Source organism: Mytilinidion resinicola, assembly GCF_010093595.1.
Source record: "Mytilinidion resinicola strain CBS 304.34 unplaced genomic scaffold BDZ99scaffold_5, whole genome shotgun sequence".
Lineage (NCBI taxonomy): Eukaryota > Fungi > Ascomycota > Dothideomycetes > Mytilinidiales > Mytilinidiaceae > Mytilinidion > Mytilinidion resinicola.
Genome location: NW_022985441.1, coordinates 1831146 through 1857713, shown reverse-complemented (window position 1 = coordinate 1857713; position 26568 = coordinate 1831146). Strand labels below are relative to the sequence as shown.

The window sequence follows — 26568 nt, the reverse complement described above, 5'->3', positions numbered from 1 at the left end:
GCAAAGCGCTGTACGCTCTGACGAGTGTACGGGTAGCAAGCTAGCAAAAAGAGAAACACAGAAAGCAGGCAAGAAGGCAATCGCCAGCCAGCGAGGGAGCTAGAAGACGATGAAACGAGAGCTGAAAGGAAAACGCCCGGCGCTAGTGATGATGCATGCAAGCAGTAAAATAGAGGCGAAGAAGACAAACAAAAGCCCGAAAGATAAGCCATCGTGGGAACCGTATCAGTCGCTTTTTGGTAAGGAAATCCGAAATCCCCTGTTGGCCGTTTGTATGTAAAAGAAGCCACTGCCCTAGTCAAGCCGCCGAGCACATGGTGCAATGAGGAAGAGGAACAGAAGATAATGATATATCCGTGACCGAGCGATTCGTATTTCAAGTCCCGTTGGCTCCTAGGTTCAACCATGACATATCTTGGTGAGTCCCGTTCTTCCTTACAGAGCCGCCATTTTCAGGTACACCCCTTGGGAACACAGTCACTGTGCTGTCTCGTCCTTCAGCTGCTCGTGCAGGATAGAACGCTGAAGGTGCTTCGCTCTTTGGATAATAGGAGCTCGCGCCATCGTTATAGTAAGAAGTGGTGCCGTCTCGAAGGCTACTCGTGTAGTTACTGCTGACTGGCCTCTGGTTCCACGCGTTGCCTGATGAGACAGGCGTCCAGCTTTCCGTTGCTCCTCGATTGTCGCTGAAAGGATTGCTGCTATCATGTCCTAGGCTTGAAACTGTACTGCCTGTCGAATTTGCACGAGCCAATTCCGCTTGCATGGGTTGGCCAGGAAGGTTCTCTCGTGAGTGTCCCAATGTAGGGCTTCCAGTGGCTACGCGACTTAGCCGTTGACCCTCAAACTTGGCGAAGTTCAAGTCAAGCGGCGGCACCCCTTGTGAAGGTTGGCTGTACATCCGAGAGTCTGTGTACTGTGAGTGGCTTTCGCCGCTCGTCCTATCAGATGTATACGTCGATCGTCCTGATTGCATTTGAGCCAGGTTGGTAGCTTCGTTGTTGGCGAAGTATTTACTCCATCCTGAGCTACGGCTACGTCCATAGGGAGCAGACTCGGGTGCCGGGGCCGGTTGGGGTTGTTTTGGCTTCTCAGAGATGTGCGCTGTCCTCTGGTCAATCTTAGCCATCTCCACTGGCTCAGCGTAACCCAGAGGGCTCTTCTTCATGACCAAGCCTGCCGTGCTGGCGTCACTCCCAATCCCTCTCTGGTGATTCTTCCCGGCTCGGCCACTAATGATGGCAAGTGAGTCTTGCGACATGTTTCGTGAGGCTGAATAGTTGTGCCCAACAGACCCACCAGCTTCGCTCATGAACTCGGCACCACGATCCGCAAAGCTTAGACGATCTTTCTCGACGTATCCATCTCCACCAGCTCGCTTCCTCCGTTCCTTCTTCCACCTCAACAGCAGTAACAGTATTATTACTACCGCAGCGATGCCAAATATAGCACCCAGCGTGGCGCCGAGTACAGTAAGCATGCGATTATGCTGATTGCCTGTTGACGCCGGTACGGCTGCTGCTGCCGACGACGAGGCTGCCGCTGATGACGATGTGGCAGATGCAGATGTGGCAGAAGGCGTCGATGAGGCGGAGGTTGATGTTGGTTCGGATTGGATAGTGATTTGGTTCCCAGCGAACAGCTCCGTGGTGTTCACCCAAGAGTTTGCCTTCTGGTCGAAGATGCAAAGAGGGTCTTTCGGGTCGCCGCCACTAATGACGGCATATCCGTCTGTGTCTTGCGCAATGGAGAAGCCGGTTCGTGCTGTTGTTGGGGCAAATGTGGCGTTGTATGATGGCCACTTAGCCACGGTGAGATCTCGCGTCTGCTTCTTGGCTGGTGGACCGACGATCAAACCAGGGGGTGCTACTGCACCTCCCGCAGCAAGCAGAGCGGTGCGAGTGACCACGTTTGGCGATGCACCCATGTCGTAGGTCTCCAGTACTTTGCTTCCATCATCGCCAGATACGACGGTGCATTGAATTTGCGATTGGTTTTCGATGGGTTTCTCCAAGGTCGCACCTAGGTTTTGCCAGCCATCGGCAGGGCTGAAGGTCCATACAGCCTTGTTCTGGGTGTCTCCTCCAATCATAACGGCATGGCTATCGTCCCATGGCAGAAGCATAGGCATGACCGCAGGCGGCGCGGTCGAACTATAGGCCTGTACTCCATAAGGCGGTAGTGTGGAAATGAGAAAGGTTTGTGATGAAGGGCCAGTGTCTCCGGTTGTTTGCGAGCCAGAGTAGACGAGAATTGAAGACGAGGCATTGAGGTAGGTTGCGGCGTGGTTCTGTCGGTTTTGGGTGACGGGGACGACGGGGTTGACCCATTCCCACGTCGCGTCGGCGAAAGAGTAGCGCTGGATCCCGGGGTAATTCCAACTGCTGGCAGTCTCATTCACGGCTCCTCCTACAATGTAGAGGCCCGCTTGGCTGGCGTCACCGCCAGTTGGTATAACCTTGACACATTGGCCGCCAGTCACCGACACACCCATTGGCAGCGGCTTCCATTCTGCCCCTTCAGCCAAGTCGATCGACTGAAAAGCAGCGGGCGAGTAGACGTAGAGAGTGTGGTTGTTGATGATGGAGCAGTGGCCGCTCAGCTCAACGAGCGGTTTCGGGTTGCTCATGATACAAGACGCAGCTCCAGGCGGGTGGAGGACGAATAAAAGACGGCAAGAGACGAGTCCAGGTGGTTACAGTGTATGGGACTCGACATGAAGTAAAGGACAGACGCTTAGCATGCCAGCTGCGACTTCATAGCGATTGCAGTGGTGGTGGGGTGCAATTCGAGGCTCCTTCCGGATGAGGTGGCTCGGCCTTCCAGTTACGACGGCGGGCTCCAAGCTCTTTCAACGGCAGACGGTGCCGATTGCGCGTATGCTCCCTCGAATATCCTCCAATTGCGCGGGATGAGTGTATGCAGGGTAGGCGTGGTATGGCGCGGTAGGCCGCAAGAACAGTCAACGGCGAAGGGATTGTGATCTATCGCGCAGTCTGGCGTCAGAGGGGGTTCGCCGGTGGGCACAGCAGGGACTTGCCTTCGGCCAGGTGCGAAGAGAGTGGTGTTGGGCGTATGAACAGACAGGCTGCCAGCTCCAGCAGACGGTGGTACAGCGTGTTTCGTGGCAGAAAGAAGGGAGTGTCAGAGGTTGAAACAGCACTCGCAGTAGGGAGCGACGCAGACGCAGGCTCTGTCAAAGAGGGCGGGGGAGGACTGCTTGAGGCTGAGCGGCACGGTTTGGCGGCGAGAGGTGACGAGCTGTCGTCGTCGCGCGATGAGGCCAGGCAGCGATTGTCGTGGGCGGCAGCGTGAGGCAGGCTCTGGCACACAGGAACGGGGACTTGTGGGCGAGGAGTGCAGCCGTGGCCCGTTCGAGAGGACGTCGTCCGAGGGTTGGGCGTGCGAGGGGAGGGATGCCGAAAGCGGTGAGGACCGGGGGGCTGGGCTGGCGGCTTGGGTGCTTCAGGCCGCGCGACTCGCTGCAGCAGGATCGCGGGCGCGGGCGAGGGCCTCTGATGCGGCCGCTGATTCGCAGGCAACGGGCGTGGGCTGTTTGGGAGCGGCCTCGTTTTGACCTGGAGCCCTGCGCGATCGCCGTCGGACGCTCCGTGGCGTTGAGCTCCCGCTGAGAAGGCAGCTCGACTCCATTGAAGCCAGGCAGCACTTGTTTGGCGACTGCTGCAATGCTATTCTCGACCTCGACGCTCGCCGCACCCCGACGGCACCTGGGCCGCTGGGCAGCAGCATGCACGGCGTCGTTCTCGGGGCACGCTGCGAAAGTGTGCCTGGCGTGCCTGGCACTGGCGTTCACGAGCTAATTCAGGGGTCCCGCGTGCTAGACTCGTTCCGGCACGCATCCAGGGCCAGTGAAACGGCCACCACTCGCGCCGCCGTCTGTCCCGTCGCCCTCACGCCTCAGGAACAGCCGATGCACCACTCACAGCGCCCCCCGAGAACCCCTCCCGTCACGGCCCGGCTGCGGCATCCGACAGCGACAACACCACACCGCCGCCGCAAGGCACAGCTGCAGCACGCCGTGCCCACGACTTCGCGATGCTTCACAAAGCAATATCGCCTCAGCCGCCAGCTTGTCACATCCACCAGCCATCTATTCGTGGCCGTTGCACCTGGCACGCTCGCTCCTCATGGAGCCGCGCGCCACCCAGGGACGTCGCCCCTTGGCGTGTGAATGTGAAGCGCTTCGTCCCCACTGACCACCCTCCCCCCAAAAGCAAACCACACAGAGCGTGCGCATCGTGAGATCCTCATTTAATGTCCTCTCGCCGTCACACCCACGCGCTCGCTCTGCCTTCTCCGCCGATGCCGTCACGAGCAGAGCCGTCGATCCGAGGCCCCAGTCGTGCAACCACCCGTCTCCGTGGTATTCGGCGGCCGATGTCAAATTTAAACACCACATCCTTATGCCGCCCTCGCCGACCTTCCAGAAAAGCGACTAGGAGCGTCCACTTATCCGGCACGCTGAAACTGATTGCATTCGAGGCGTCTGACGCAACCCCGTCCCCCGCGTGGGCTCGCTCGCGACATCGCCGCTCGGCCTCAAACCAATGTCAAACCACGCACGCGGTCCCTCCTGGAGGAACCGACCCAGACGCGAGGGCCTCCCAGGCTGTGCCTGTGCCGAAAGAGCCATCATTTCCTCCCTCTCTTATCGCCCGCCGCACAACGTGCTTCTCGTTCTCGTCTCCGCGTATCCATAACGGCGGGCGGGTTTCATCCTGCGTCGGGACAATTTCTCCGCACGTCCATCGTGGCGTCCACGTTTCTCTATGATTTGGGTCCGATGCTCTGTGCACCGTTCGCCATCTGCTTGTTTTCATATGCGCTCTCCCACTTGCGCAGATCTTCCACATCGAAAAAGGTTTCATTATGCGTTTGAAGCTTTTCGCCGGCCCGTTGTCGCTGACACCCCACTATTTCGGCTGCTGTCTGATGTTGCCAAGTTGTTAAGATGCGGTAAGCAATATGTGAGTCCCGAATCCGCCATCCTTGGCGATCCTTCAAAGGTACCCGCCCGATTCCACCGATCCCGTAGTGTGGAATGAGGAAATGAATAAAAGTCTGTGCATACTTACTCGCCATTGTCCAAGGCCCCTCGGCACTTTCCAGAAATTTAGGTGGGATGTGAATCCTAGAGAGCGAAGACTTGAATGACTCCAAACGCTTCTATCTCGCAGCTGTTCGGGGTAGTCCAATACATTGTCTGAGTGCCGAGAATGAGGCCAAGACCAGAGGGTAAAGCATGCGCAAAGTCATGTCTCAACTGTGAACCAGCATTGGTTGGTCACGTAATCTACTTCCTTGTATCTTTTGTCCTACATTTCATTCTTGTCGCAAGAGTGCATTCAGAAACAGTCGGTCACCGAGATACGGTTGTGGTTTGCCGTTGAAGTCAGCACCGATTTTCATGCGTGCTCTCCGACACTAAGACTTGATTCCCATCTTCAAACAGTTCTTAGAGGAATACTCAAGTCCAACTTCCTTGATCCAATTGTTGATTCACAGAAGCTATTCGGAGAAATTTAAAATCAGTAGCCAAGTTTCGCAGTCTCCAACGTACCTCCAAAATTAATTACAGATGTGGTCTTAATAATTGAACCTCTCGCAATTTCAAACGGTGTCAGCACGCTCCGAGCAAGGTAGTTGCCACCACCCGCGCCTTTTGATCGCCTCCCGTTCCAGGGTCGATCATCATCTTGAGGCTCAACGCGCTTGATAGCCGCACAGTGTGCCGCTTCTGGAAACTGGCAATGCGGAAGAATTGATGGATCCCTGGTCTCTGAAACTCTCACCGATATTTCACCTCGTAGCTACGACCGCTCTCCTTTATTCTATTCTTCGTCGCACGTCGTCATATCTGGCATTATCTATCGGAGCTCTAAATCCCCCGGCAGCGGTCACGTAACGGTTTGCATCTGAACAATTCGAAGGCGCGTCGCTTTCCTGTGCCGTTGGGCGATCATCGCTGATGTTAACGTCCTCTCAGTAGCCTAGCAACCGCCTAGAATGCAGGAGTGACCACAACAGAGGCCATCCATTTCATACTCCCAGTGTCAGAATTATGTGGGAGTGGTAGGAAATATCGGAAGGGCACATGCGGAGGCCTCTTACAGTATACACAACGTGCAAGGAAAACGTCTAGAAGAAGAAGCTAGAGGCGAAACTAGACGAAGGCACCACTCTGCCTGAATTCCAAATATATTCCAGATCTCAACCCCTCAGTCATGGTGGTTGTGGTTATGTATAACTCATTTTCATTACTCCATATGCTTCATATGGATACCCGCTTCCAATCCATTGATTTCTTCATTTTCCTCCATGCCCTCCCAGATAAACCCACATTCGTATCGAGGTCGCTGATGAGAATGACAGTCTAGTCTTGAATAAGCCCCCTCCCAAGTACATACTCGATGGAATTAACCCATAGCCGTATCGTTGGCATGACAGTCTGATTATCCTTCCTCGAAAAAACAGTCGCAGTGCTTGAGCAAAGGTAAACATCCAAAAAATATATCTCCAATCATATTCGCATTATAGGGGCAGCCCAATCGAGAGAGAGCGTAGTAACGGAGGATGAGGCTAGGCGCTCTCAACCTTCACAACTTTGGGGGCTGGAGGCGTAATATCCTATTCTCATTAGCATTGGCCCTCACGCTTCAATTAGCAAATAAACATACATCGTCAGCCTTCCTCTTCATACCAGCCCCACTTCTCACCTCCTCAACACGCTCCCCTTCCCTCTCCCCGTCTTTCTGCGGCTCCGGCGCTGCCGCCGGAGTCGCCGCCGTAGCCTTTGGCCGTAGCCCCAACCCCTGCAAGCCCACCACATTCCTCTCCCCAACAATCGTCACCCCGCAATGAATCTGCACATTGACGGTGCCCCTCCTCCCTGTGCCCTGTGTCTTCAGGACGGAGAACAGCGCGGCGCTGATACGCGGCGCGTCGATGAGGGGCATGGCGACGACGTTTCCTGAGCCGCGGATCTGGGTCGAGGCGTTGATGACGAGATTTGTGTCGTCGTCTTCGGCATCGGAATCGTCGCCGGCGAAAGGGTTGTAGGGGTTGTAGGTGAAGTTGGCATTGGCGGTATAGGGGAGGTTTGTTGAGGGTTGAGGGAGGGGCGGCCGGGTGGTGGGCGTGTAGGCGGGTGGTGGAGGAGTCATGGGTGTGGTTGATGGAAGTGATGGAAGTGATGGAAGTGATGTTGGTGGGGTTGCTGTTGTGGCCGACATTTTGTGATTGACGAGCCGATGTAGTAGGGTGGTCGATGAGTTTGATGGATGGAAGTTATCGTGAGGCTTGAAGACTCGGCGGAGAGGACGAATATGTATGCAGAGATGGTTGATGGAAGTAACAGATGAACAGTAGATGTGGGTATAGATGGCAGATAAATGTAGATAGATGAATTATAGTTCCGACTGTGCAAACACTCTCAATAGCCCCAGCTCAGACAATGTCTTGCAGTGACGGTATTGATGAAGGAACAGATCGAGAGGGAAGAGATGCCGGATAATGATAACAATAAGAAGGTTGACACAAACACGCCCTACGCCCTGCTCTTATTGTGACACAGTACCACATGTCCTATTCATCCAACCCTGTCCAGCGCACAATAGCATCAGGCGCTGAAACCACGGTGCTGCACGTGCAAGCGTTTGCTATTGTCCGTCGTTTTGTTGTGTGTGACACCGCCTTATTCAGACCTCGCACCGTGTCACCTAGCCCGCCCCGCCCCGTCGCTCCTGCATTCCGATCTCGACTGACTCAGGGCACAATAGCACAACCACAATAGCATAACACGCGGAATTGAGGCTGGGCCACCGCATCCGACCAATCGTATCCGTTGCTAGGACGATGTGCGGTGATATTGCGTGGTTGGGATGTTTCCGTTTGTGGTCGTGAATAGCGCGATGTGAGGCGCTAGACAGGGGTCTCAATAGAACAATAAGAAGAGATCCCTGGTCCGTGCACGAACAATACCACCACCCAACGCTATTCACTCTGGGCTGGAGTTGGCCACGGGAGTTGGAGCCGGGGTGAATTACTATTGTGAGGCAGATGAGAAATTTCAGGACTGGAACACGTCATCGTATTGCCAAGAACTAGCTCAAAATTCACCTCGGCACTACATTTTTTTCTTCACTGCCTACTTTATAGGTAGCGTTTAAACAATGCTGCCATCCCAAGATAAGGAGCCTCCTACTATTATTTGCATATGAGTCACACAATCGAACAGGGATGTTGTCCTCCGAGTTCGTGCAATTGGTAGTTAGCTTTTTTGAAGCCGCTCTGGCTCACTCACATTTGTTACAATCAAAACATTCCCTAAAATAACGCACGTTTTAATATCCATGCAGCTACAAATCTAAATGTACTACACTTCCTAAGCATCATTATGCTTCTTCACACAAAGCACCCTTTTCGCCAGAGTCCCAAGTCGATTTGTCGCGAAAATGGGTGGCATCGCGGATTAAGCCCTGGGGTATATGATGAAAGATAAATAATAGACTCCGAGATTTGGGAAGAGTGATTCCATATGTTTTTGGAATTATGTCTATATAGTAGGAATAGTTACCGTTTCAGCGGCACCTTACCTTGCTTCGCCAGCCTGAGAAAAATAGTCAACTACTGACTTTATCATGTATACCCGAGCACCTGAAGCCCCACGTGGAGTGGCATCCAAGCATGCGCAAGCTTATGTGCTAACGATATAGTTCAATGCCGCGGGCTTGGACTCCACTATAGAATACGTTAGAGATAGTCATAGCAGCCACGATAGAGGAAGGAGATGCAGGCTAAATTACCCGTGAATAGTGCGAGTTCAACCGAAAACATCATCCCCCATATCTAATGCCGAAAGATCTTCTCACGCCGGCAATCAAAAGTCCCTCGAACTGTCAACTGTGTCTGGTTCCCTGGCCGCCATCTCGTACTTAGCCTTGCTTTCCTCCATCCACGTTTCAAACCTCAGCACGCCTGCTTGGACGGCCCTAATAGGCGTAACCTTTACACCACCTAGATCTTTTCCCTCCTTTTCTAGTTCGCCATCACCACCCTCCTGCGTGGCGTCCCACGAAGGTCTGTCCGAACGAATCGGTCTGTCGCGAAAATTTAATCCTTTAGAGCTCCTCTGTAACCTAGGCTCCACAGGTATCCACGGCTGCGGATGTCCAACTGGCGGATCCACCTCATCCTTCAACTCGATGGCGATATTGAAGCTGCAATCACGTGGCAGTGGCGCCAGCTGAGCACAACGCGTATGCAACAGCGTGAGTGCAGCACGAAACTGCTCCGACAGATTTGGGTCCGTAGATGCATCTAACTGCGGCGTCTTCGCCTTCTCGTTCCCTTTCCCTCTGCCGTCATCATCCACAACCTCGGGCTCTGGCGCAAACTGCACATCCGTTTCCCAATCTGCCTTCCCGACCTGCAGAAACGAGGCCACGTCGATCACGAACCGCTCCATCACATTCACGCGCCGTGAGTCGGCCGCATGGTATATAGCCACCACCATTCTCGTGACTGTGCCTTTGAGCAGCTCGGTGCGGACAGCAGCGATAGCGTCGGTGATCCAGGCACAGACGGCTGGGTGGCGGTTTTGGAAGATGGCGGTGTTGTGGAAGCGAGCTGTGAGGAAGGTGGCACGGGGGTAGAGGTTGCGGAGTGCGAGGAGGGTGTGGGTGTAGGCGGTTAGGAAGGTCGTGAAGTGGGTGAGGTTTTGGATGTATGTTTCCGGCATTGTGGGGTTGAGAGGGTCGACGGATCGTGTTCCGAAAGCGGTATGATAGCTTATACAGTCATCTTGGAGTTTTTGGGTGGGCTCAAGTGAATGCTTGGTGAGATGTAGAGGGTCAAGGTAGGAAGGAAGGATTGAAACCAGTATGTGAATTGCTACAACGCGGCCGCCGAGCAACTCGAAGCTAGACGACCCCTGAATTCATCACCGCTCCTCTACAAGCGAAGTAGAATGGGTTCGATGAACACTGAGGACAAAACTGTGTTCGAGCCATGCTTCACGGTGGTGAAACTCCCCGGATGCAATAGGAATAAACTTTCCCCGCAGTTTGGGGTCGACTATGCTATTCTCAGAGCTCCAGCTTCAACGCTGACTCGCCCGCTTCCTGCTTGCCACCGCCGTCAGCTCTCCTTGCAAGCCTCGGCTTGATGATGCCCCTCAGAGAGCGGCACTTTAAGAGCTCCCCTGTGGCGATGGTCCCTCAGTTCTTCTGTGTGTGCCAAGAGTGTGTCTTCAGCTGCATTTCGGCGTGGACTAGTGGATAGACAGCTTTTCTTGCATCTAGATTCGTCCTGTGTCGTTTAGCTGTTGTCTTTGATACCTGTGTATTCGGACAAGAAAATTGAGCTGTGAACATGGCGCGTAAGTTCTGAAGCTTATCCTAGTCCTCACGTTACCCTATTTCACCTTCTTGCTTCCCTCTATACATTATTTCCTATTCAACCTACAAATTGCTCTCCAAGTCATTATTCAGCCCTCATCCCCATGGACAGTCTCAATGTTGTAAAATCACAACTCACACCCGCAGTTCCCATTCTCGCCGGCGTAGCTGGCACTACCGCCCTCGCGGCCTATCTAAACGCAAAATACCACCTTATTCACGATCTTTCCGGGAGCACCCTTACCCCTACAGATGCCGAATTTGCCTGGCTCGCCAACCGAGCGGCTAGCCGCAAACTGACTACCTACGACATCTTCGAAGCACAGGCATTGCATAACGTCTCGAACCATATCTTCCTCATTTTTGAAGGCCGCGAGTTCACGTACCGAGAATTCTTCGATCATGTGACTAAAGTGGGAGCTTGGTTAATGAACGACCTAGGAGTTCAGACAGAAGAGGTGGTGGCATTAAATGGAGGGAATTCCCCCGAATTTCTAATGTTGTGGTTGGCGTTAGATGGGATAGGAGCAGTGCCTAGTTTCATCAACTACAACCTGACAGGAAAAGCCTTGGTACATTGTGTAAAGGTGAGTAAAGGTTCCTAGAGATCCCTAACCAAGCCCGAGAGCGCCCGTTCAAAGACCTTCACACCCCCGTCCCCGTTTCTGCACCCTACACTCTTTCCAAGCTGGGACTAGTAAAATACCTGAACATTAGATATGACTCGTTGGATACGATTAACCATCTACAGCTTTGCGAGAGCAGATACCTGATATCAGACAGCGACGTCCAACCCAACGTCGAACCATGCGCCCCAGAACTAGAAGAATCTGGAGTAAAGCTCCTCTACTACAACTCCGACTTGATCACCAGCCTTCCCTCATCGGGACCTCTCCCTCAATCTCGTCGCGACTCAATCACCCTTGAGACCCTTCGCGGCCTCATATATACCTCCGGTACCACCGGGCTACCTAAAGGCACGCAAATGACTACTGGACGGGAACTTCTCGTGGGCCATGTGACCGCCCGCTACCTCAAACTAACCCCCTCCATCCGCTTCTACACCTGTATGCCCCTGTACCACGGTGCAGCTCATGGTCTGTGTCTCACCCCCTCTATCCATGCTGGTTGCACAGTAGTGTTAGGCCGCAAGTTCAGTCACAAGACCTTCTGGCCGGAAGTGAGTTCAAGTAAGGCAGATATCATCCAGTACGTCGGCGAGCTATGTCGGTACTTGTACAACGCACCGCCCTCGCCCCTGGAACGTGCCCACAACGTGAAAATGGCGTGGGGCAATGGCATGCGTCCAGACGTTTGGGAACCTTTCCGCGAACGGTTCAACATCCCGTGTATCAACGAGCTCTATGCTGCCACGGATGGCTTAGGCTCGACCTTTAATCGAAACCATGGACCATTTACGCAGCACGCAATTGGACTAAGAGGACTTGTATGGCACTGGAAGAATGCGAAGAACGAAGTCAGGGTCAAGATGGATGTAGATACGGAGGAGATTGTGCGGGATAATAATGGCTTCGCGGTGAAAGCGGGAACAAATGAGCCTGGTCAGGTGTTGCATAAGCTCGATCCTGCGTTATTAGGCAGCGCGCCTACATACTACAAAAATGAGGGGGCGACGATGGGGAGGAGGTTGAGTGATGTATTTGAGAAGGGGGATCTGTGAGTGCTACTTTTCTTGTTCAGCATCTTACCTTGTCCACGATCTCCTACATCTCATCTGCCTGACAATCATTGGGATATGTATGAGGACGATCACAACGTTTCAGGAACCCAGGAGCTAAATTCATCTGTACTGTAGATGGTTTCGCTCAGGCGACATGATGAGGCAAGACGCCGACGGCCGCGTCTACTTCGTCGACCGCCTCGGCGACACATTCCGTTGGAAATCCGAAAACGTTTCCACGAACGAGGTGGCAGACGTACTGGGCCAATTCCACCAAATCGCCGAAGTTAACGTCTATGGTGTCCAAATCCCGCGCTCTGACGGGCGAGCTGGCGCTGCATGCTTCGTTCTTGCTGAGAATGTGAAAGAGAGCGAATTTGATTACAAAGGGCTCGCAGAGCATGCGCTAGCGAGACTACCACGGTATGCGGTGCCGATATTTCTGCGCCTCAGCCCAGCGCTGGAGTATACGGGGACGTTGAAGATTCAGAAGGGACGGTTGAAGATGGAGGGGGTCGATCCAGAGAAGGTCTCTGGTGGGGATAAGCTGTTTTGGTTGCCGCCAGGTGAGGAGTCTTATGTGCCGTTTCAAAATGGGGATTGGGACGGGCTAGGTGCGGGCAGAGTGAAGCTATAGGTGTAAAAATGTTGGAATCCAAGACCCTAAGACAACTCGTGGTGAAAGAACAGAGCAAGCGCTTAGGCTATATTAGAAGCAACCGAGCCCTCTTCGGAGGGTACGCGGTTTCCATTGTAACTGAAAAGAAGCAAGGGTGTGTCTTCCATCCATCGAATGAGATAGAATGCTAAATTGATACTGGGCCAATCCGCCATTGGCACGTCCAGAATTCAAAACCATTCCGATCAGGATCAGATCATTGCTCATAGTTTAATGTGCTATTGCTGTATGCTTAATCCCTAGGCGCTAGTAGTGCGATAGCCTAGGCTTGTACGCTGGGGGAAATGGCACACTCAAAAAGTCCTCTTATGTTACATCTGTCTGCCAGTGCTTGGGGTGCTTCAACGACAATTGAAATAGCCCAAGGCGAAGAGCTTCCATCGCGCTCAAGTTTCTGGGAATGCATTGAAGGACCCCAAGCAGTGGCATACACCCACCGCGGCTTGTTCAAACTAAGAGTGCCACTGTTTGTATGCCCCGCGCGGCTTGGTAGCGCAATCTGGATATATTGTTTTGAAGAGAGCCATCCTCTGTGCTCATCTTGCGCTCCGCATAGGCACATATTTCTACCACCAATATACAGAACGATGCCCAGGCGACGGCAGCTAGTGTAAGGAAACGCAATTAGTTTTCTTAATGCGCCCGGCAACAATTCATCGGAAACTCACGTATTCCCTTTCTCCTCCGGTTCCCACTTGGAGCTGTCCGCTGTATGTATACTCCCTCATTTCTGCCACTAAGAGATAGGTAAATATTATTGTCTTCATCACAGCTTCGTGAACGTCCGAGAGTACAAAGGTTTCGATACGGGTAGTCTCTACTATACTATCCACGACGTCTGACCATTTTCCTTCGATAAGGCCACAGTTGGAGTAACGGACTTCGCGAAGCGTATTCGAAGGACAAGATCAACCAGTTCTTGAGCACTAGTATGCAAGCCCCCGAGGCTCAGAGAACGCAAGTGGGGCCAGGTGGTCTTCCCTAACGCAAATGGAACGATCGAGGTATTCGGTGCCCACGTCTGTGAATACATGACCATTGGACTCGGGTGCCAATTTTGCAGATGAAGAGATAGAGCCCGCAACTCCTTGGCGCCATGAAGAACCTTCCGAAGCGCTGTGAGGTGAGCGGGAATGTTCGTTGATACTTGGTCAGAAGCACCGGGTATCGTTAGTGAGAGGGGTTGGTCTAGACTATGCAGCGTGCTAAACAGACGAAGGCCGGCTTGCTGTTGTGCTTGACCGGACAAGTCAAAGGCGTAGTCAGTGAAGATCGTACCCTTGAGCTCAAAATCTCTATTCGGAGCTTCTACGCGAAAGTTTCAAATGCCTGAGTAATTGACTAGAGTAAGGGCACTAATCAGGGAGTGGAAGCCGCGGTAGTTGCGATTGATCGAGGTCAATGGTTGGAATGTCAATTGTTGGAAGGTCAATAATTGGGTACAATGAGGTTCTCCGAGCGGAAGAATGTCCTTCACTTCTTTCTTCTCGATTGAGACTCCCGCGGTCCGTGTGAGTAGGTGATTGTCGATTCTAGCCCTCGCTCTAGAGTACGCAAGAGAATGAGGGACTCTTGGATACTTTGTTGGTCGTGGTAGAGTTGTTGGTACTGCCTGAATCTCTTGCGTCGGCCCTAGCTATCCAGGCGATAGGCAGCACACGAGGATTGACTCAAGTGGCTCATGTAGACGTGCTCATTAGTGGCGAGGCCCCCGTCGTACGCAGAGCCATCGTACACAATCACATACTTGTGATATATAGGATGCTGGAAGATTTTTTGAAACGCGCCCAATGCTTGGTATCTCGGGGCAACGAGCACACGTTGGAAAACGCTGGGCGTTGATGTCTCAGCAAACCTCCTACAGACGCCTTCAGGTCAACGCGATTCAGATAGGCGAAGGTGTCGATGAGTAACTCCGAGAGTAGATCAGTGAAGGAGGGCAACCGGATCGCATGCAGCATGTATGCACGGCTGCGCGAGAGAAGAACGTGCAGACGGTGTGGTGTTGTGGTTGAGTTGATGGTGGAGGTGGAGAAGGCAGGGGCAGGCTACAGCGCCGTGGTAAGGCTAAGAAGAGAACCACGGGCCAGTGGCAGTAGCGGGGCAACAGGATGGTCAATTAGAATCGGCTACTGGTTCACCATATTCAAGTCGTTTGCAGCTGCAAATCAAATGGCACACACATGCTGAAAGTATCTAGATATCTCAGCCTTGCTGTCTCAGCTTCGCCAATGCTGCCATAACCCCCTCGCTAAGCTCTTCGTCTCCATTCTTCCGCTCCACTAGAACATCAGACGCAGGCTGTCTACTTTCGAGGTCTCGAAGGGGTCCCCTCTGCCCTGTAGCCTGCCGTGTTGCATCTTCTTCGTCTTCGTCCTCGTCCAGCGTCAACTCAGGCTGTATTTCCGTAGTCTCCTTACGCCGCGCTTGGTTGGGGCTGGTATGCTTGGTCCTGAGAGTGCTTGTCATAGCAGGCGCTGCAATTACGATGCTTGCAGCTACAAAATCATCTGTAATAGCTGCTGTTCCAGGAGCCTGCGTGGGTGCCGATGGACGCTCACTCCGGCTGTCTTCTCTATCCATCCCCCTCTTTGCCGCCTTCTTGACCCTGAACGGCTCGCGCACCGTGTTGCACCAGCGCTGGACCTTCTTCTCGCCCCAGCCAGCAATGAGTGCGACTTCGTCAGGGCCGGCGTTAACAGCAGTGCGGACGCTCCCAAAATTGGAGACCAAGCCTACAGCATCAGTCTTGTTGATGCTTCGCGGGGTTGTTATAAACTCGACGAGCTTGTCCGGGTAGCTGGTCGACTGGTGGGCGCGGATGGCCGTGGGCGCGGTGTGCTCAAACGTCTTGAACAGCTCGAGGTAGCGGCCAGCTTCCTGGGCGCTCCAGCAGAGCATGACAGTGACGTTGTTATGCAGAGACGTCTTGGACAGCTCTCGCAGCGATTCCTCGTGGTTGTCGATGTCGACGAGGGTGAGCAGCACACGGAGCTGGTACTGGCCACGCAGATCGCGGATGCGGTTGTAGATGTACTCGGGATGCAGGCGGTGGTACTTCAGCGACAGGAACAGCGCGCAGGTGGTGGTGCCGAGCACATAGTCGGCGGGGATGTCGGAGTACTCCCAGGCGACGGCCTTGACGCCGTTGAGGATGGGATTGCCCTTCTGGCGCGGCGACACGAGCAGCGCATTGGGGCCGGAGCGCTGAGGCAGGGCCTGCGGTTTAGGCTGCTGGACCGGCGGGACGGGCGGCGGGATCGAGGGCGATTGCGCGCCGCGGTCGTCCATCAGGGCTGCAGCGTGGACGTGGCATTGGCGTGCGGGCGGCGTGGGCTGCAGCGTGACGGGTCAAGGTGAATGCATAGAGACAAGTCGGCGTGGTGTTGTCGAGGATCACGTGACTAATCCCTCGCAAACCAGGCCTTCACGCAGAGCAGAGACTCTCCACTCCAACCTCAACCACCACCCACCCGCCGCCGCGACACCCCGTCTCGCCCACCGCCACCGCCTGCGCCGATTGCCACCCTCGTCCTCGACTACAACTCATCTATGCACGCCGCCTAGGTCTGTCCGGCTCGACGCTGCTGCGGTGCCGCCCCCCGGCCTGCCGTCAGCCCAAGTCCCGCTCCATCGCCCTGCATCGCACCCCCATCGCATCTCGCCCTCGCCGCCGCTGCCCCGCGGACTCGCATTGCCTTGCCGGCCGCGCCTATGTCGACCAGCCCGAACAAACGACAGCGCCTGGCAGGATCCTTTTCGCCAGCCTCTCCGCCGTATCACCTCGCCAAGACGGCCGAGCAGACAAAGCCGCCTGTCCACCCCAATACACCAACCTCACCCCCGTACATGTCAAACACAACGCACCCCAATGGCGCTCCGTCCTCGATCGCAGCCGCGACTGCCCATCCGCCAGACATGACGCCGCCCTCGTCCACGCCCGTATCGCAGCACGCCTCGCATCCACCCCCGCCCGTCGCGAACCACGCCTTTCCCACCCCAGCGAGCAGCATTGCCGGCACCGTCTCGTTTGCCGTCAGGGACGGGGACGGAGATGCCCAGATGACGGACGATTCCGCCGAAGAGGTTGCCAGGGCCAGCGGCGACGATGCCGCCGTGGCTGCGTCGACCGAGCACAGGCGTTCCAATCACGATCGGCAAGGTGATGCGCCGTCAGCAGGTGAGAAAGCAGGCTTGGACCGGCTGAAAGCCGACATGGGCTCGCTTTTCAAGCTTTGTAAAACTCGTAAGGACCCTCTTTTGCTGTGCTGTCTTGCCCGATGTTTTGGTTAACACAGGCTGCCGGATAGCACATCCTATCTCGCGACCGCACGCCTCCCAAAACCTCGTCACTCTCTACGGCTTGAACGACATCGCTACCTCTGTTCAGAGAATAAAACCAGGCACTGCCAACGAGAAGAATACGTTGCGCAAGACCTACCTCGGCCACGTCAAGAACCTGCAGCTCGCTGGTAAGAACAAGCCATATAACAATCCAAATGAGGACTTTCGAGATCTTCTTTCGTGGCCGGCTGAAGAATGGCACAACCAGAAGGAGCACGGCAAGAGTATAAGTGATGGGTTGGGCGATGAAGTTCTTGGTTTGCTTGACCGGGCGCTGCAGATGGCCCCGGGGAAGCTACCGCATGACCAGGCAGAGAAATGGAAGGGCATAGTAGCCCCCGACGAGACCGTCAAGCCCAAATCGATTGCAGATATGCCCGGCAAACGACCTCTACAGCCTGCCCCCGCTGGCAGAAACCCGGCCGCCATGTCACCTGGTCTCAAATCAGCTCGGCCAGAACGATCAGGAGTGAAGCGCCGTTACAACGAGACCAGCTTTGTTGGCTACGGGGAAGGCTATGCCGATGACGATGTTGCCGATTCAACTGGCGGGGAAGACGACGGCCGGGGCTCAACAAAGAAAAAGCGTCGGAAGGTATATTCCCAATGACGGCCTTCTCCTGCAAAATCTTGCTAACGTTTTTGTCAAGGAATTCTCTGCTGGCAGTCCGCTTGGCATGAATGACAGGGGAATGTCCGGTATGGGCATGGTAGGCTTCCGACGATGAGCATCACAAGCTTGCTCAAGTCCCCTAGGACTCTTATTTTTCGACTGCCAGGTAATCTCCGGCAATCCTCGGGTCGCACTCTTGCTACTCTCTATTCCATGACAAAATGGGGTTTGGGATACAATTCACTTGAAACGCCGCTTCATGTCTATTTTTTTATTTTTATTTTTTGCTATACCCGTCAAAATGAGCGTTTCTGCGTGGGTCTTATATGGACATACACACCAAGGCGTTTAGGGTTAGTGGCCTAGCTATGGATAGGCTAGGCTGTTGGTTATTACCACAGTTTAGTACTGGTTAACGTACCATGAAACTTGCTGCTCAGCTAAGCAAGAAGCTGCCTAATATAGAGGCGATGAATGCGATTGATCGCAAAATGTCAATGTCAAATTTTTGGCGATATGAGCATTGTAGTGTTCTCATTCCCGAAAAGTGACTAATCTGTTGTGATAGCTCACCACCGTTGGAAGTGCTTTGGCGCGTTCTGAAAGCTTAGACAAAGTATCAAGTCCCGGAGAGCCTGAATTAGAGAAATATCACATGTTGACAGTAGGCCTACTTGCCACTATTTGTGGTGCTTCAGCCCCTCATCACAAAACGGGACGAGATGAATAAGACGATAGCCCAAATTCGTGTCCTAGTACTGTATATGCTGTAGCACTATTTCAACTTTGCTATTTGCTCCTCTACCATGGCTGCGAGCTCTCCAAGACTATGCAAATGCCATCCAAAACTCGCCTTGTCTTTGATATCTTCGCCTTCCATGGTGCGACCAAGGATGTTAACCTCACGGTCTACCCACACGCTCTCCAGCTCCAGGGCCTTCGCCGGGACGTGATCGTGAAACAAAGCCATCGCAACGTGCAAGAGCTGGCTCTTCACTTTCTCCCTCTTGACCTCCTCACTATCCCCTTTCTCTATCCCAAAGTCGTCAGCAAAGTCTTCCCCAGCGTGTTTGATGAGGTACTCAAAATTTCGGAGGTCCGGCTTGTATGATCCAATATCCTCCGCAGTATACAACGCATCAAACGATGCTCCTGCGAGTCCATTCTCGAGCGTCAACTTCAACGACGCATTGTCGATGTTTGACAAAGGTGCGAGCTTGAAATGCTTTGCCAATGACTTCAATGCTGGTACTGTATCTGGGAAGGCCTGCCAGTCTTTTATTGAGGCTCCAAATCGGTCTGCGGCGGCGTCGAGTGGCTCGTCGCCTAGTACGTCGCCAGATGTAGATATCAGGCGCTTGTAGGTACGTGCGAGCACATCTTTGTATAGCAAAGTTGGGTGCAATTTTTGGATAGGATGCTCGTGCTTTTTGAAAGCGTTCAGCAATTCCGATCGAGATGTTTTGAACGGGTGAGAGGGTGGGAGTTTGGATATGTGAGGTGAGTCCAGGAGAGCGGTCACTATGCCCGTTTCCTGATCAATCAGAGTCCCATAGATGTCAAAGGAAAGGAGCCGGAATTGAGAGAATGGTGTTGATGAAGGAACAAGAGTCATCTTGGAGGGTAGTAATTTGATAAGTCAGAGTGTTTCAAACTGCCACTAGTCAGATATTTTATGAATAGTAGTGACATTAAACGCTCACGGACCACTATATATATTGTGACGATGATGGGTGATTACCGTTAGCAGGTGGGGTATCTACCACTGGAGAGTACAAGCACGACGAAACGCGCCCTATATGTTGCGTGCCAAGACGGAGTTCACAGCATTGGATACACTATTAGCGTAGCCAATTCTGCCTAAGAAAGGAATTCCCGATATTACACCAGCCGAAATGACGATTATCGATGTCACAGTGCCCAATATACCGTCCTCTACCTGTCAGCATCCACAAGCGTGCTCCGCTGAGCAATGCGAAGTTCTAGGCTGTGATGGCTGAGGCTGCAGGACACGAACACTTTCCCTAACGTAGGTGGCAAGCGAGCTGCGCAGGCAAGCGAGCTGCGCACCCTTCAACTTTTTGCAACGCGACACCTTGTAACTACAATGGCTCCACCAAATAAAAATCGTTTGCTATACAACGAAGGAGACATCTTCTTTGCTATCTCATCTATCGATTCTACACAATAGCCTAGTGCACGACGCGCTTCATCAATATACAATGTCTCTGAATCTACACTACGTTCTTGACGCGCTGGAACGCGTGCACGACGCGATTGCGAGCTCAACTCAAAGAAACTTACTATGCTTAAAGAGGAGGCGATTGTTATATATATACTGGACCTAGATGCGCGTAGGTTTTCGCCTACGCTAGGCGCTGTGTTAGGCCTTAGGGGGGGCTTGGCGCTGGCTGGTGGTGAGCGTATAAGTAGCTAGCAGTTGGGAATCGAGATTGGTTCTCAATTCACACTCTTTTGTGGCGCCGTTGGTAAAGCCAGCTGCCCGGCCTCACAGGAAGTAACCCGTCTTATGCATGAGCTTGATTTGCCTTACCCTTTGAAGACTATCGCACCCCGACGACGACTTGACCTATACCGTGCCTTGTGTGAGCACTTGCACAGTATAGAAGAGACGACCCGTTACATTAGTATACAACTATATTAACTATATTACTAAGCTTAAGTTCTTACTAGCCTTTAATACTGCCTTTAATATATTATTTATAAAGAATAATATCTATATAAGCTTTTAAAGTGCTGGCCTAGTTCTATATAATCTAGATAGGGTACTATTATAGCATAATATTAAGCTTCGGACGCCAACCCCACCTACCCCGCATGTTACCCTATAGGAATTAAAAATACTAAGTAACGCGCATAAGCTAGGGTCTTAATTAATACTGATTTGCGATTAGATATAGAAGTATTAGGATTCTTCTCCTATATTAATTATCCGGTTGCTTAATCAGCTTATAAGGGGCGCTAAGGGAATAAGCTATAAAATGGTGCTACTGCAGGATTATGTCTCTAGACTTAAGAAGGCAAATAAGGCCGCTATAAGGCGCAGACAACGTAAAAAGAAATAGATCCAGGATAAAGGCACCCTGACAATAACAGAGGGAGAGGAGATTAATGCTTAAAGGGGCATTGGGCAGCAGCTAGAGAGTGAAACGCGTCAAAATAAGGCGCCATCAGGTGCTAGCCGGCAGGCGCTGTAAGCTTTGCAGACAGCCTAGGCATAACTCACGAACGTGTGAGAAACGTACTGTAGATACTGCCCAAGCTTAGACAGCCACCCTACTACTAGTATTTTCAAGCGTTGTTGAGATATATAGCTATGAAGGCAGAAGACGTTGGTGGGGTGCGCAGCTCGCTTGCCACCTACGTTACTTAGATCGAGGTTTTAAGTATGATTACTGCCTCATTTAAGTACAGGCTGTCGAACGCATGATAGGGTATCGTGTCTCGAGTTGGGCTTCAGATCTATAGGGTGACTCATGCGCCTGCTGATGTTATTGAGTCAACTTTAATTACGTAGTAACGGGTGTAGCAAGTAAGATTCAGCAGTCCAGAGTCACCAAGAGTCACATTCATCTAGAGTCATGTTTAAGGAGTGTGTATAATATGAAGCAAGTACTAATAGTAGTCGTGATCCCTTCTTGGAGTAGAGGCCTTCGTCTGAAAACAAAGGAAGAAGCCCTGAGGTTCGCAAGAAACGACACGAGAGATCCGCAGCTAAGAGATGACCAGACCACGAGTCAATCCCCGAAGAGAGACATCAGAACGGCCGGTGAAAGGAAGAACAGAGAAGGCGAGATCATTCCGAACCCCATACAAGACGCGACAAGCACGCCAAATAGAAGGGAGAAGAGACCCACAGGACTAACATAAGGAAATCATAACTTTTCGGGAACATGACCGAGGCCAAAAAGGAGCTCCCAGCTTCTCAAGCCGACAAAGCGCACGCAGCGCAATGGGCAATCACGGGCCACTGTAGCCGTGTGCGAAAGCAATGCTCTTCCACTTCTCTACCTCGCTCTCCAATTCCGCGTTCTTCTTCTCCAGGGTGGAGACATGGTCGAACTTTCGTTGGCGTGAGTCGCGAGCAGCAAGAGTATTGCGAGCTCGCTTCAAGGCAACCTTGTCATGTGGGTCGACAGCAATAGGGGGAAGGGGGCCCTTGCGACGGCGGGCTTTGACACCATTTGCCGCAGAGTGGGTGGCTGGAGATCCCTGAATCGATGACTTGCGCCTGTGAGATCCATCAAGGATCACAGGAGAGTTTGTGCTTGACGAGCTCGACCGGGCCATGGAGTTGCTGCTGGCAGTGCGCTCCAGAGAGTTGGATGCTGGCTGAGATGTCTTGTCGTTGCTCTCAGGGAAAAGTGTGAACCAGGCGTCAGACCCGTGCAGATCGCTCTCTCCGTTGAACAGTGGAGATGTGTCATAGCTATCCGTGATGAATGGTGAGTCACCAATGTCAGGAGACGTAAGATTCGTGAACGCGGCAGACGCTGGAGCCGACGCCAGGGGATCCTGGAAAATGTCCTTGGGAGACACAGTCCGGGTCGAGCCAGACGCGGAGACATCGTTGACAGGTGTGAATGTCGAGGGCGAGTAGTCCCACATATCCGCGCTGGTGTCAAGGTGTCCGTAGGCCGGGCCGAGCCCCGTACCCATCGAGTCGTATGCCACGTTGATGTCTGAAGCGTGCGTTAGATTTGTGCGTGAATACGGGCGATGCGCGGATGGGTAGGTATTACCAGCCATGTTTCCGGGGTGATGCAGTTGCTGATGAATGTTTGGGGTGCTATTGCCAGAGAAAAGAGGAACCGGTGGACGAGTACAGGTGCGTTGTTGATGTTGCTGAAATCCTACTGATGATGAGGGAGCAGAATTTGCGTAGAAGTGATCGAGGTTAAACGAATGCCCAGGCTGAGGAGCGCTCGGTCGACGTTGGGGCCTTGAGACCTCTGCCGGCTGATCGAACAGGACAAAGTCCGCTTGAGGTGGGACGAATTCGGTCTGGGATAACGGTGGTAGCGGCCGTGAGGCTTGAGAAGCTGGTGAGGGAAGCCATGTTTGTTGAGAAGCCGTGGTGAACGACGTAAAGTCGAACGGGGAAATGGTTACTTGGGGCGAACGGAAGCTGCGCGGGGCTAGGCTTGGGTTCAGAGGTCCTGGTGAGGGAGACTCTGAGGGGGGTTGGTGAGTGGAGTGGGTTGGTGTTGCGTTGGTAGCTATAGTGTCGGCGGGGGGCGACAGAGTGAGGGAGGGAGTTAAACAGCCATGCCTGTGGATGTCTGTGTTGTGTTGTGATGTGTGAAGTTGGTGTAAGATGGAGGAAGAAAAGAAGGAGGCAAGGCAGCGAGGAATTCGCAACCTTAAGTGCGAAGGCTGCCTGATCGCTTACCGAGGGGCCAACCTTGGAAATCAGCTGTGACTCATTTTTTTGTGGTCCTGGCGCTGGCCTCGCCGAATGAGAGCCGCAGAAGGCGCCGTCAGCCCTTGAAACAGCCAGCGCTTGGCTTACCGGGCAAGGCCGCGCACGCGCCTCGAGCTGAGCCGGGGGACTGCGCAGCACGCTCGTTGAGCAGCAAGTGGCAGTGCAACTCCGTCTGCGGCCGGAGAGCGATCAGGCTTGCGAGGACTATTGCTTCATAGTTTTGATAGACGTGCCAGAGGATTTCGAGCAGTGCCAAGCAGCTGTACCCAAGCAGCTGTACACAAGCCTCGACAGCGAGTGTCCCTAGCGCAGGAAGAATTTGCATAGGCCTTGGCACGGATTCGTGGATGCCACTTTGCGTTTAGGGGATCCTGGCCATGGAGTCGGACCGGCCACGGAGCCTGGCGCACTCGGCGTCCCGATGCGCTTATCGGGGCGAGAGGCCGAAATGGAGGCCGACGTGAAGAGGCGGAGGCCTGCGCGCGAGAATTGCTTTTCGAACCCGCTCGTTCGCAACACCCTCCCGCTTGCTGCCTTGCTGCCAATCCAGCCGTCCGACAGTCCAGGAATCCAGCATCGCTTTGTCTCAACGGCCGCGCATGTGAGCCGGGCACGTTCCGCCCTTGCGCCGGAGTGATCGCAAGCTGTGCCCAAACTAGGCGCCGGCGGAACAGGTGCGTCGCCCCGCAGCACGCCCTACCGTCGATTTGCGCCCCGAGGGCGAACGAGGACCATGATACGAACGCGGGACAAACGGGCAGTGCACTCCAGCGCCCTTTTCTCTTGCGACCGCTCCGCCGGCCGGCCGCGGGCGTGGGGAACAGAGAGCCGTCTGCAACAGCAGCGGTGAACGCCATTTTCTGCGAGCCTCACCAGCCCCAGAAGGGCAGCACAATATCTCGTAATCCGCGCCGGCGCAACCTTGGGACGTTCCAACAAGGTTGAGATCTGACTCACCACGCAGTTCCAGCCCGTGCGTATCAGATCCCCGCTGCCCACTCTCCAAACCACTCTGTCGATCCCGTTGTGAAGCAGTCCATCGTGAAACAGAGGTCACGTGAATGTGGATGCCCTGACGTTTGGAGGTCCATGTTTCACTACCACCCTCATCACGGTACCTTTCATTGGCTTGTAGAGTATGATTGTTGTTTCTGTCACCTAACACGAACTAAGTATGGTCCCTCCCAGGTTTCTTAAACACAAAGTGGCAGTCCACGAATCCGTGGTTTCGAGTGACGTACACACTCTTGCTGTGCTTGTGCATGCGTACCTGGCACCGCCTGAGGTCCTCCGATATATCATTAAAACTGTAAAGTGACAGTTTTAGCAAGCCTGGTAGCTCTCCGGGCCACCTCAGACGGTGTTAGGCTGCCGCTTTATATTCAAAATAGCCTGCCATCTATCAAGATAATAATGTCCAATTGGAAGACACTGATGTCCACTTGCAGGACGATAGCAATTTACCATACAGCTACGTCCAATTCATCGCATCGATCATCATCCGCACCTGCTTCACCATCCTCAAACAAGTGGCATCCCCACTCTGATGTGCATCGTTGCACCTCCCAAATAATTTCTCTCGCTCCGGATTCATTTCGTGCATCCTAGAGTGCCACTCCGTCTGCCGCTTCTCCATCTGCTCCACAACCTCGATGAGTGGCGTGGGGCTGCTGCCCTTACCTAAAACCTCCGTCTTGATCACTTTCTTAGCAAGTTTCTTCCACTCTTCAGCCCCGAGCTCAATGTGGAATCCCATTGGACAGTCAACCTCGCCAGTGTGCAGATGCAGCGTATTCACTGACATTTCGCCGACCCTGAAATCCTTCTTTCGACCAGACTTTTCTAATTGTTCTGCCTCTTCGTCTATGGCCTTCAATGCTCGATGGTAACGCTCCGCGATCGCGGTCAACAACGACGTGAGTGTGATGACATTTTGGATGCCGGAGAAAGTCTCTCGAGGACAATCCGGGCAATGTAAAATTTGCAACGTGGACGCCAAGGCTGATCGCAGTGGGGGTATAACCACTGGAAATGAAAACGACGGTAATGACTGTAGACTTGAAAGCGTCAAGTACATGGTTGACAGGCACAAGCAGGACAATTTTGGAAACTGGTCAGGTGGGACAGCCGTAGCACCATCAAGTTCTAGCATACTCTCCATGGCGGGCCATTCGAGCGCCGAAGAAGGCCGACTTCGCGTCACGTTAGCTTTGCGACTCAAGGAGCACCACCTTCTCAACCCTACACACCTGTGCACTTGTGGCGGCTCTCCAAACCAGTTCGTCATGCTTCCTTCTATCCCGCCACTATTGCATGCTACCGAATCATTTGAATTCAGATGTAGTGTGGTTGCACTGCTTCCTGATCGCGAGCCATGGCGTTCAAGGTCTGGACGAGGCTGGTCACTGGATTCATCGCGTCGCCTTTTCCTGGGCCTGCCCATTGATTTTTGAAGAGAGTATACACATTGTATGTTCTCTCGTAAGCATCGACTGCATCGAGGCAGCCCGCCAGAGCACTTCAGCTTCCTGGTTCCTAGCGTTTGCTGAGTTTTTGGGATCTAAGTTGTACTGAACCGGCATGCTGTACTCACGACACTTGTCACACGCTGCATGACGCTTTCCAGTAGTGAGATCCACCATATTTAGTATATGAAAACCAAAGTATAGATGAAAGACTGCAAGTTTCATACTAATGAAGAAGAGAAAGAAAATAAAACGTCGACCATAGTTTAGGCAAAGGGGAAGTACGTAAGCAGGCGCCGATCAAAATAGAGCCGAATAATGCGATTATTCGCTGGGGTTTGGCACAGAGGCGCGATGCGCGTGATAAAGATGGCACAGTCATCAAGCACGCTGTCTTCTATGTACAGGGGAATGTGGCTATAACGTTCGTTCTATGTAACGATAGATGTAGCTGTCTGCTAGCCAGTTACCTGCCTCTTAGCGCACGTACGTGTATTATGATCTGTTGATGCGCACATGCTGCACTTAGGTTTTGCACGCTGCGGCCGCTCGCTCGCTGCCTCTGGAGCCCCCTCCACGGTAATATTCTGTGCAGCTTGTGCAAGAGAAGACCCTTCTGCCCCTAATAAAACACCTCCCTTAGCTACATACGTGCGTTTCTTTGCCCTCTTCTTTTTTTAGCGCTGATTCTTTACGTATAGCTGTTTAACTTTATATTTAAGCAGTATAGTCCTTACCCGTGGCTTTCGCGTAGTGCAAGTTTCTCGTTCCTCGAAATTTGCCCCACTTCCACCTAACTAGTTAGGTGGCCGCCATCTCAGTGCACGGGCCACCTCAACGAATCATGATAATATACATTCACTATTCTACAGCCCTCCTAGGCCCCCTACGCACTACAATCCCGTGCGCCTTGTTGTATTCA

At 53.1% G+C, this 26568-nt stretch overlaps 11 protein-coding genes across 11 annotated transcripts; 4 read left to right on the top strand and 7 right to left on the bottom strand.

The window, feature by feature from the left end:
• Positions 1-328: 328 nt before the first annotated feature.
• On the bottom strand, positions 329-2727 carry BDZ99DRAFT_256641 (uncharacterized protein). The gene has a single exon (XM_033713745.1). It carries the CDS (start codon positions 2627-2629, stop codon positions 377-379), a length of 2253 nt encoding a protein of 750 aa, XP_033580425.1. The 5' UTR covers positions 2630-2727; the 3' UTR covers positions 329-376.
• An 89-nt stretch (positions 2728-2816) lies between these two features.
• Positions 2817-4289, top strand: BDZ99DRAFT_557175 (uncharacterized protein). Its single transcript, XM_033727194.1, has 2 exons — positions 2817-3554; positions 3657-4289. The coding sequence occupies exons 1-2, from the start codon at positions 3278-3280 to the stop codon at positions 4190-4192; spliced, it is 813 nt and encodes a 270-aa protein (XP_033580424.1). The 5' UTR covers positions 2817-3277; the 3' UTR covers positions 4193-4289.
• A 1890-nt stretch (positions 4290-6179) lies between these two features.
• Positions 6180-7720, bottom strand: BDZ99DRAFT_496448 (uncharacterized protein). Its single transcript, XM_033723444.1, has 2 exons — positions 6699-7720; positions 6180-6648 (listed from the first exon to the last, which is right to left on the bottom strand). Exons 1-2 carry the CDS (start codon positions 7251-7253, stop codon positions 6601-6603), a joined length of 603 nt encoding a protein of 200 aa, XP_033580423.1. The 5' UTR covers positions 7254-7720; the 3' UTR covers positions 6180-6600.
• Positions 7721-8899: 1179 nt separating this feature from the next.
• BDZ99DRAFT_382558 (DNA-binding protein) lies at positions 8900-9760 on the bottom strand (the record flags this gene model as incomplete). The annotated part of the gene is made up of 1 exon (XM_033715283.1): positions 8900-9760. One exon carries the CDS (start codon positions 9758-9760, stop codon positions 8900-8902), a length of 861 nt encoding a protein of 286 aa, XP_033580422.1.
• Positions 9761-10289: 529 nt separating this feature from the next.
• Positions 10290-12899, top strand: BDZ99DRAFT_256564 (long-chain fatty acid transporter-like protein). Its single transcript, XM_033713744.1, has 4 exons — positions 10290-10399; positions 10566-11005; positions 11170-12095; positions 12235-12899. Exons 1-4 carry the CDS (start codon positions 10393-10395, stop codon positions 12734-12736), a joined length of 1875 nt encoding a protein of 624 aa, XP_033580421.1. The 5' UTR covers positions 10290-10392; the 3' UTR covers positions 12737-12899.
• Positions 12900-14873: 1974 nt separating this feature from the next.
• On the bottom strand, positions 14874-16121 carry BDZ99DRAFT_460696 (DNA repair protein rad10). The gene has a single exon (XM_033719442.1). It carries the CDS (start codon positions 16067-16069, stop codon positions 14984-14986), a length of 1086 nt encoding a protein of 361 aa, XP_033580420.1. The 5' UTR covers positions 16070-16121; the 3' UTR covers positions 14874-14983.
• A 371-nt stretch (positions 16122-16492) lies between these two features.
• BDZ99DRAFT_517713 (Rox3-domain-containing protein) lies at positions 16493-17850 on the top strand (the record flags this gene model as incomplete). The annotated part of the gene is made up of 3 exons (XM_033725204.1): positions 16493-17024; positions 17089-17717; positions 17773-17850. The coding sequence occupies 3 exons, from the start codon at positions 16493-16495 to the stop codon at positions 17848-17850; spliced, it is 1239 nt and encodes a 412-aa protein (XP_033580419.1).
• A 597-nt stretch (positions 17851-18447) lies between these two features.
• Positions 18448-19423, bottom strand: BDZ99DRAFT_460694 (uncharacterized protein; the record flags this gene model as incomplete). The annotated part of the gene is made up of 1 exon (XM_033719441.1): positions 18448-19423. A coding segment is annotated over exon 1 (706 nt), but the record flags the coding sequence as incomplete, so codon positions are not given.
• Positions 19424-21169: 1746 nt separating this feature from the next.
• Positions 21170-21671, top strand: BDZ99DRAFT_256509 (uncharacterized protein). The gene has a single exon (XM_033713743.1). It carries the CDS (start codon positions 21360-21362, stop codon positions 21624-21626), a length of 267 nt encoding a protein of 88 aa, XP_033580417.1. The 5' UTR covers positions 21170-21359; the 3' UTR covers positions 21627-21671.
• A 45-nt stretch (positions 21672-21716) lies between these two features.
• On the bottom strand, positions 21717-24038 carry BDZ99DRAFT_474104 (uncharacterized protein; the record flags this gene model as incomplete). The annotated part of the gene is made up of 3 exons (XM_033721870.1): positions 21717-23038; positions 23269-23308; positions 23592-24038. The coding sequence occupies 3 exons, from the start codon at positions 24036-24038 to the stop codon at positions 21717-21719; spliced, it is 1809 nt and encodes a 602-aa protein (XP_033580416.1).
• Positions 24039-24312: 274 nt separating this feature from the next.
• On the bottom strand, positions 24313-25823 carry BDZ99DRAFT_438623 (uncharacterized protein; the record flags this gene model as incomplete). Its single annotated transcript, XM_033717629.1, has 3 exons — positions 24313-25373; positions 25431-25716; positions 25775-25823. The coding sequence occupies 3 exons, from the start codon at positions 25821-25823 to the stop codon at positions 24653-24655; spliced, it is 1056 nt and encodes a 351-aa protein (XP_033580415.1). The 3' UTR covers positions 24313-24652.
• Positions 25824-26568: the final 745 nt, after the last annotated feature.

What these genes read in the sequence shown, in the direction of transcription:
- BDZ99DRAFT_256641 (XM_033713745.1), bottom strand. Translation starts at nt 2,629, where the DNA reads ATGAGCAACCCGAAACCGCTCGTTGAGCTGAGCGGCCACTGCTCCATC.
- BDZ99DRAFT_460696 (XM_033719442.1), bottom strand. Translation starts at nt 16,069, where the DNA reads ATGGACGACCGCGGCGCGCAATCGCCCTCGATCCCGCCGCCCGTCCCG.
- BDZ99DRAFT_557175 (XM_033727194.1), top strand. Translation starts at nt 3,278, where the DNA reads ATGAGGCCAGGCAGCGATTGTCGTGGGCGGCAGCGTGAGGCAGGCTCT. An exon ending in GCAGGCAACGGGCGTGGGCT is followed by an intron (nt 3,555 to 3,656) that starts GTTTGGGAGCGG and finishes ACTCCATTGAAG; the next exon opens with CCAGGCAGCACTTGTTTGGC.
- BDZ99DRAFT_256564 (XM_033713744.1), top strand. An exon ending in CCTTGGTACATTGTGTAAAG is followed by an intron (nt 11,006 to 11,169) that starts GTGAGTAAAGGT and finishes AACCATCTACAG; the next exon opens with CTTTGCGAGAGCAGATACCT. An exon ending in GTATTTGAGAAGGGGGATCT is followed by an intron (nt 12,096 to 12,234) that starts GTGAGTGCTACT and finishes TCTGTACTGTAG; the next exon opens with ATGGTTTCGCTCAGGCGACA.
- BDZ99DRAFT_496448 (XM_033723444.1), bottom strand. Translation starts at nt 7,253, where the DNA reads ATGTCGGCCACAACAGCAACCCCACCAACATCACTTCCATCACTTCCA. An exon ending in TGAAGAGGAAGGCTGACGAT is followed by an intron (nt 6,649 to 6,698) that starts GTATGTTTATTT and finishes TAATGAGAATAG; the next exon opens with GATATTACGCCTCCAGCCCC.
- BDZ99DRAFT_256509 (XM_033713743.1), top strand. Translation starts at nt 21,360, where the DNA reads ATGAAGCAAGTACTAATAGTAGTCGTGATCCCTTCTTGGAGTAGAGGC.